General features: G+C 33.7%; 1 protein-coding gene across 1 annotated transcript in view; it reads right to left on the bottom strand.

Moving 5' to 3' along the window:
- Positions 1-4,353: 4,353 nt before the first annotated feature.
- COL24A1 (collagen type XXIV alpha 1 chain) overlaps positions 4,354-9,413 on the bottom strand; it is a gene marked incomplete at both ends in the record, with an annotated part of 264,900 nt that continues 259,840 nt past the window's right edge. Inside the window, 3 exons of the mRNA XM_084243185.1 lie at positions 4,354-4,500; positions 6,486-6,701; positions 8,019-8,128. Coding sequence (XP_084099311.1) covers positions 4,354-4,500; positions 6,486-6,701; positions 8,019-8,128 — 473 coding nt within the window. The remainder of the gene's footprint in view (positions 4,501-6,485; positions 6,702-8,018; positions 8,129-9,413) is intronic.

The following is a 9,413-nucleotide window of genomic DNA, read 5'->3' as shown; positions in this document are numbered from 1 at the left end:
AAGCAATATACAGATTCAATGCTATTCCAATCAAAATTTCAATGTCATTCTTCAAAGAAATAGAACAATTATTGATGAAATTTATATGGAATCACAAAAAACCCCGAATAGCCAAAGCTCTCCTGAAAAAAAAAGAAGGGAATGGAGGCATCAGACTCCCAGACTTCAAACTATACTACAAAGCCATAATCATCAAAACTGCATGGTATTGGAACAAGAACAGACATACAGACCAATGGAATCGAATAGAAAATCCAGAAATAAACCCACAGATTTATGGTCAACTAATCTTTGACAAAGGAGCAAAGACTATGCATTGGAGCAAAGAAAGTTTGTTCAATAAATGGTGCTGGGAAAACTGGGTTGCTACATGCAAAAGAATGAAGCTTGACCACCACCTCACACCATACACAAAAATCAACTCAAAATGGATTAAAGAACTAGACATAAGACCTGAAACCATAAAATATATAGAAGGAAATATAGGCGAAACACTACGTGATTTGCACATCAAAGACATCTTTACAGACACATCACCCAAAGCAGTGATAGTGAAGGCAAAGATAAACAGCTGGGACTATATCAAATTAAAGAGCTTTTGCACAGCAAAAGAGACAATAACAAAAACAAAGAGAAACCCCACCAACTGGGAGAACATTTTTGCACCCAACAGTAATGATAAAGGACTGATCACAAAAGTCTGCAAATAGCTGATGAGACTCAACAACAACAAAGAAAATAATCCAGTCAAAAAATGGGCAGAAGAGCTTAAAAGAAACTTCTCTGAAGAGGAAATGCAAATGGCCAACAGGCATATGAAAAAATGTTCAACATCACTTGTCATCAGGGAAATGCAAATCAAAACTACCATGAGATACCATCTTACACCAGTGAGAATGGCACATATTAAAAAAACTAGCAACAACAAATGTTGGCGAGGGTGTGGAGAAAAAGGAACTCTTCTGCACTGTTGGTGGGAGTGCAAACTGGTCCAACCACTGTGGAAAGCTGTGTGGAGATTTCTGGACCTACTAAACATAGAGCTACCATATGACCCAGCAATTCCACTCCTAGGTATTTACCCAAAGGACACAGAAACATCAATTCCAAAGAACACCTGCACCCCTATGTTTATAGCAGCACTGTTTACAATAGCTAAGCTTTGGAAACAACCCAAATGCCCAAAAATAGATGACTGGATCAAGAAGATGTGGTACATATATACCATGGAATATTACTCAGCATTCAAAAAAGATAAACACATGCAATTTGCTGCAACATGGATGGTGCTGGAAGGGATCATGCTCAGCGAAATAAGCCAAAAAGAAAAAGAAAAATACCGGATGGTCTCACTCATAGCAGGAATCTAGAAAACTTAAATAAGGGACCAGGAAAATGAATAACTATAAGAAAGTGAAAATCAAAATCAACAAAAAACTATGAACCAGAGACACTTTTAGGGGGGCGGGGGCGGGAGGGGAGGGATTGGGGTCAGAATGGGGGGCTGCAATTGTATGGGGAATATAACAATAAAATTTATTAAAAAAAAAATAATAAATCCTTTACCAGTGTTAACCTAAATAAATTATTTAAAAAAAAAAAAAAAATAAAATAAAAATAAACTCCAAGGCATGTCATCGATAAATTGCTAAAAGTCAAAGAAAGATAAAAATCTTGAAAGAAATAACAGGTCAGATTATATACAAGGAACAGCAACATATCAATAGGTAATGTCTAACTTATCACAAATAATAGATGTCAGAGACATTATAATGACATATCCAAAATACTGGGGATAAAAGGTAAGTAAGAATTTATAATAGAGAAAAAATATTTCAAAAGAAGTGCAAGACAAAGACCAGAATCCTAACCAGCTAACCACTACAGGAAATGGTAGATATTCTTCAGATGAAGGAAAATGCTGAGAATAACAGTGTCTGAGAACTTTAGCAGTCTTCAAAATTGATGGGTTAGGAGACTAGGGAGTAGAATGAGAAGAAAGTTGGAGTTAAGAGATGACAAAGGAGACTAGGGTCCCTATAACCAGCATAGGTCTTCAGTTGGGACACTTTTTTTTTTTTTAAAGATTTATTTTTTCATGCGTACAATAGCTGGGGTACAGACCAGAGTTGAGGGATGGCGGGTGAGAGGGTTCACCAGAGACAGAGTGGGGAGCAGAATAAGCAGACTGACTGAAATACACTGCTGAGGGGAGCAACGGGCAAGTCAGGAGAGGTCTGCTTGAATTTAAGAACTCAGTGATGGGCTAAGCAACAGATTAGACACAGCAAACAGACTTGGTAAACTATAACTGGGAGAAAAAAAACTTGAAGCAAAACAAGAAAAAGGACAAGAATGTGGAAGAGTATAAAAGTTTTATGTGATACAGTAAATGTCTAAAATTTTGGAACTGAAGTCCCAAAAGGAGAGATGGGAGAATGGGCAGTAGTAATATGTGAAGAAACCCTGGCCAAAAGTTTTCTAAAGTTTACCAAGGAGATCAGGTTATACAGTCAAGGAGCTTTTTGAATCTCAAGCAAGTTACACAGAAAACTAAACACATTGTAGTATTAAAACTATTACAAACTAAAACACTAACACTTCAAAAGAACAAATACAAAACTGATAGCTGACTTTGAATAGAAATGATGGAAGTTATAGGACAATAGAAAATAGAACTTTTAGGACAATCTTTAAAAGGGATAAAAATAACATCTAGATTCTATACCAGTGAAAATGTCCTCCAGACAAAATGAGGACATTGAAGAGTTTTCAGACAAAAACCAGAATTTGTTACTAGTGAAGCCACATTAAAAGAAATACAGGAGTATAAAAAGCTGTCCTTTTCTGTTGAATGATCTTAGCACCATTGGTGAAAACTGCTTGACTATGTATGAGAATATATTTTTGTTCTATGATCTTTGTATAAATAGAAACACCGAATCTTTTTGCAGGGATGTAACAGATATTTTCTAGTACTTTAAATCTACATTATACAGAATAGTTTTGCCAGAGGGGCTATCATACATAATGGGATGATATGGTAGTAAAAGAAGATAAAATAAATACAACCAAAATAGATGTAAAGCACATTTTTATTATCGATAGGTAAGTGTGGTTTGCTATGGCTAAAGGTATGTTTATAATGGATGTAACAAGCTTTAAGATATACCAAAAGGTATACTATTTTTTTCTGAACAAACATTTCTTTGACAATAAGTGTAAACTGACCCTATTTTAAATTACAAAAATTATTTTTTTCCTGGATGTTGCTTTAAAGACTTGTGAGTTGAATTCTTTTAGGTCCCAACACATTAAATTTCAGAACGGAAAAAGAAAATGAATACTACAAAACATGTAATTTCGAAGAAGCAGAAATAGAAAGTTTTTATAACTTAAAACAGCAGCAATTTCAAAGGATTTGCTGAATTAAAACTTTACAAAATATAAATACACAAAGTATCATTCCAGATGATCATGGATTTTTAAAAATAGAATATAACAATCCCAAAACTCAACCCAAACCTACTACTGGATGTAGCTGGCCAATATTTTTACAGCACTTTAAAAAATAAAACAAATACAAAAAAACCCTCCCAATTCTCTTGTGCAGAAGTACAGGTTACATTGTGCTGGTTTTGAGTCCACAAAGAGAATTTTAAAATAGAAAAAGGACTTCACATAAATAATGTTTTACTTGTTATTATGTGACCAAACAAATTAAAATTAAAATAAATGCTACCAAACATATTTTGATGTAACCAGTACATACACTCTTAAAGTATGACAAAGACAAAGAAATAAAATAGTTTATGAAAGCCACAAGCACCTTGTTTTAGAAAGAGCACCAAGCAACACAAAAAGGCAACACGTAAGAGGTAGTGTACCACTGGCTAAGATGTATATGCCCACTGGGGACCTGAATACAGCTTAGTGTTTGGGAAAATGACATATTGGATTGTGGTTGGTAGTTTTTAGACAGAAGCATTGCACATCTGGAAGCATTAACCAGTATTGCTCCACAGTGTTCTGCGTCTCCAGCTGTCTAAAGGGTACTTTGCTCTCAGACAGTCAAAAAACATATGGTGTCCTGAAGAATTCCGTGTTTATAAATTTTCAGTTCTAGGGAATTCTCTAGGGAAATCAGATCATTATAATTTTTAAAAGAATTAAATACTTTATCAATCATAGTCCTTTAAAAATGCCTTTTCTCCTTCTTAGGAGGAAGTCTTTTCTTCCTGAGATTCTTTAAGATTTAGCCAATGCATTTCATAATGATAGTATCTTTATATATTTTTCCTTCTGCAGCAATTACCTGGCCAACAGCATGAATTCTGAACTAATTCAGAGACTTTAGAGAAAGCACACAGAACTGCTTTCAATGTAGTATTTCTGTTGAGGTTTGAGATGAGGGAGTTTTTGTACTTCAATTACTGGAAGATGATTAGGGTTCTGGGTGTGAAAAAGGAATTTTGCCTTATGCCAGCTGCCATCTTGAATCTGTAAAATAAGAACAAAGGGCTTTAATAGGAAATTGTTTCATTTTCTCAGAAAATGACCTTCATAGACAATGTAGAGATATATTTTAAGGATAAGAGATTATGAACAGAAAGTACCTAGAACAATACCTGGCACAGAGAAAGTGCCCAATAAATGGTAACAATAAGAATAATTGGAAACACGGGCTTATTTCTTTCCTATAATGGTACAGTGTTCTGATTTTTTACACTCAGAGGCTAAGGTCAGACTTCTGTGGTCTGCAGATCATTGGATAAGGCATGAATTAAAAGACTGCACTATTCCTATTATGAGTAATACCCGTCTGTGTTCTTTATTTGGGACTGATTTTTCAGGATGGGTTTTTTTTTTTTTTTGGTGGGAGGAGATGGGGATGAACAGTCAAGAAATAATAATAGCTTCAGAAGTAAATTATAATTATGTTGAATCATTTTTTAGGTTTCTGTTTTCCCATTGTGTGGTTACTTCTTAATTTCTTCTCAGTTTCTAGGTCTTTCTCTTCATCTTATTCTATGCTGTTTTGTGTGCATGGGACAAAAACATAGTACAAAATATCCTATGATTAAGACTCAAGAAGATAAAATAGAGAAACACAACCAGTTTTATGAAGCTTTTTATTCAGGAACTTTTTATTCACTTATTTTCAGAACTATGATACTATAAATTTAAAAATTTTAAGGAACATTAGTGATTACTTAAGCCATAAATATTATTGATATTAAGACATTGAAGTCCACTGAAGAGAAATTACTAACATCATATACTTGGTGTGATTACTAGAACTAGACTCCTGTGTGTAAGATGCTGTTAGATTAACTCAGTAAGCCTTTCAAGCAATATTTATTAAACACTAAATACATTTGGTAACAGTTGAATAAAATGTATCAATTTTCTTACAATGCTTGGAAAAATAAAGATCAATAAATTAGGCCTGGTTTCTGAATTTTAGTAGCTTACAAATCTAGTCAGAGAAGAGAAAAAAACAGTCATAATACCAGGTCACATGTGATAAAGCAAAATAATACAATGAATACAAAATTCCTTACTTCCAACTGGAGTAATCAGGGAAAGCATCAGGAATTCAGAATTTAAGATGGGCCTTAAAACAGGCCTAAAATTTCTACTTGGTTAGAGATGTAGAGAAAGGTATTTCAGAGAAAGGGAATGAGATGAGTTAAATAAAAGGTTGGAAAGTAGGTTGGTAGTGAAAATTGGATAGCATGGGTACAGATTTTGGCCTGGAACATATTTTGATAGAAATCCAGTTATGATCCATCTCCTCCTATATGAAATAGAAATAAATATCTATTTCATGCAGTTGTGAGGATTAAATGAGATTTCAATGAACAGTCCCTAGCTATAGAGTATGGCAAAGGCTTTGGAGGTATACCTTTGTGGAGTTGATTTCTTGCTCCTGAGCTAAGTAGCTCCACTAATTAGACCTTGAACAAGCTATATTAACCTTCTCTGTCCTTTTACTTTCTTTCCTATAAAAATGAAACTAAGTGTAATCTCTATTACAAGGCTGCTTTGATTAAATAATACACAACACATGGTAACTCCCATGTAAAAAATTCCCAATAATTAGTAGTAGAAATTGTTGATATGATGATGAGTGTGAACAATCAGGAAGAGCCCAAACTAGAAAGGAAGGTTGGGGTCTGACTATTCTAAACATTGAATAAAGAGCTGGGAAATTTGGATCATGTCTCAGAGGGAGTGGTGAGCCACTGGAAGTTTCACATACGCAATTCACAGATGACTAATTTATATGACAAAAGGTAATGAGATGTGATGGAAGCAAATAGTTGATTCTGAAAAATGTAATTATTGCAAATCAAACACAAAAATATCTTACTTTTCTCTGTATCTTCAGCTTACAATTAGTTTTATTCATCCTAATTTTATGATTTTTATCATATTTAAGTTAGTTATACCAAACAATTCTGAAAGTATCATTCTCTTACCTTGCAGTCATCTGAAAGCACTTTAGGTTCAAGTAGAGGGTTTTTTTCAAATATCTGGCCATTCCATCCCTTGAAACTAACAGGCCATCCTGGGCCACTTGCCTGAGCGCTTGTCCACAATGGAGTGTTGAGACAGTGAATGGTGAGGAGATGGGTGGCTTCTGAGCTCAGTAAATGAAGGAAGTTCATCTGGACTTTCCCAACTCCAAACTCCAACTAATGATATCAAAATAATACGCAGGTTATAAGATATGTCAATTCAGAAACTTAAAGTTTGGGGAAAGTTGAGGAAATTCCTTGACTTCTTGAGGAAGTCACTTTTCTTGGCAACTAAGTGTCAGTGATGTGCTGCTAATTCTGTAACCACTGGCTACTAGGGGGAGGAGGGAAATCCCTGATTTTCAGCTTTTCAGATCTCCATGGTGTAAATAGTCCCTCCATCCTTGATTTCAGACTATCAGGTGGTGTCATTCAAAGTGTTGCTGGGAAGAGATGTTCATAATACACTTTCCTTCCCTGGCATGAGTTGGCCTCAGAGTACCACTAGGTTTCTCCATATGACAGAAACTGAAAATAATTTCGTAATGTTATTAAGCAGCATTAATAATTTGTCATTCCTTAATGCTTTAATTCCTTAGAATTTAAAAGTATGTGTATACTTTCATTTGGATTTTTTTTTTTTTTTAGTTTTTAAAAATGTTACAAGTTGTAATAACTTAGCTGAGCAATTTTAACTATAGAGCCTTTAAGGATGGAAAAAAGTCTTATTTTTTTTGTGTGTCTGGTTTTTGATGCAGTTTCAATCTTTCAGTGAGTCATCAATAAATGTTCATTGAATGAATACACAAGTGGGTAAGTATTGACTAATAAGTGAGTAATTAGGGTAAATTTGACAAAGGAAGCAGATTTCTGTCAATGACAAATGAGTTCTTAGTAAGAAAAAGCTAGTTTAACCAGAAGTAAAGATAAATGCAGCTTTGGTTTCTTCCATAAATATATATTCATATAGAATGAAACTTCAGCTTTTATAAATACTTGCTATGACATTATAATAAACTGTCATTTATTCTAATCATTTCATTTATAGAATTGCAATTATAGGAAGTTTCAACGGTCTAAGGATGTACAAGGGAAGTTATTTTGTACCCAATTACCAAAAATAGTAAACTTTCAGGAAAAATTCTTTTAATAGTGATGTCATTTTCAGAAAACTGTAAGTACCTGATTGCTGATTACATACATTGCAGCTATTTGGGATTTTCTAATGTATGTGCATACATAAAGACATATGTTCCACATTTTCTGAAGGAATTTAAGAAGCATAATCAGAAGAGTAAGCCAGGTCAACCATAAAAAAATAAAAAATGCTGAGATTTACCACAAATTTTTTAAACAAAAAATTTTTCTGTCTATACAAGACAATGATATCTTGCTTCTATTTATAAATTCACAAATATTTAAAGTGACAGAATTTTAATTTAAAATTCTAGTATCAGACAAGTACCGACATACATTCTAAAATGCAAGACATACCTTTGTTACAGAAATAGGAGATAGACATGTCTGACCACCAGCAGTGAAATTGCAGAAAACCTCAATGGCATCTGAAGGGCACCCGAGATTTGGATCAATCCAGTATTTTCCTATTAATTTATTGTGTAACATGAAGATATTTAAGTCATGCTAAAATCTATTTGAATATGCTTACAGATGATACTTTCATCGTATATTTCAGTCTTACCTATGAAAAACTTAGGTTATAAAGATATTAGGCAAATAAATAAAAGCTGGAAACATGTAAAATTGACACTGAAGATACTGTTTTTTTTTAACATACTATCATTTAAGAACATTTCATAATTCTAATAAAAAATAACAGAATGTCTGAGTTTATTGCTACAATCTATACATTCAGTAACTTAAAGTGAATTGTCAATAAAAGCTGGAATTAGTGTCCTATAGGTACATATTTCTGTTTTATGTTATTATAGAGCTGAAAAGTGAATTTTTAAAATCCTACTTTATTTGTAAATGCTATTTTTATTGAGATAACATTGGTTTTAACAGTGTGTTTTATTTAGAAGTATAGGTTCATACCTCTTGAAATATATTACACCATACCACTCCTACCACCAAAGCATGCAAAATCTTTCACCATGGTCCCCTGGACCTCCACCCTCTTCACATCTCATCCCTCTTTTCCCCCTCCAATAGGCCTCATTTCTGCATACATTTTTTAAAAAATGATTTTTTTTTAAAAGAAGCAACTTCTTCAGTCTTCCTGAAGAAAAATATCATGTGTAGAACTGGTAATTAGAAATAACACTTTTCAGAAAAAATGTTTAAGTAAATGATTATCATTTTGTGCTGAACTTCAGATTTATGAGTGGAAAACACTAAAGTCCCTGCAGTTATTATAAACCTGCCAACTTTTGTCTTCACTGAATGCCCAGGAGAATCAAATGGGGCCTAAAGTTAGACTTTAGGAAACATTCAGACTGAAAAGTACTGAGCCAGCATCTTAATTCTAGAATAACATGCTAAAAATATTGAAACAGCACCATATTTCAAATGCAAATACAGGAATTTTTGAAAGAGATAGGTCTGCTCTTTTGCATTGAAAAGGTAAGATCATCAAACACATTTGTCAAGTGTCATTTTTATAATAAGTAGAAATCTTTGTTAGTTCCAGTTATATCCCATAGCAAATATTCCTCAAGCTCATTCTCCACTTCCTCTGGTCTGTCTATTTGACTTTCAAAATATCCTCTCCACTATTCTTCTATTATTCTATTAATCCTTCAAAATGAATTCTTGATGAATTGGTAACTCCAGGATTAGAGGACTTCTCCTCTCCTGAAATGGTTTTCAAACTTTGGTGGCATTAGAACATCTGTTAAAACAGACATCTGGGCCCCAACCCCAGAG

Source organism: Talpa europaea (genome assembly GCF_964194135.1).
Source record: "Talpa europaea genome assembly, chromosome: 9".
Taxonomy (NCBI): Eukaryota; Metazoa; Chordata; class Mammalia; order Eulipotyphla; family Talpidae; genus Talpa; species Talpa europaea.
The sequence above is the reverse complement of the archived record's forward strand: the minus strand, read 5'-3'. Positions and strand labels throughout refer to the sequence as shown.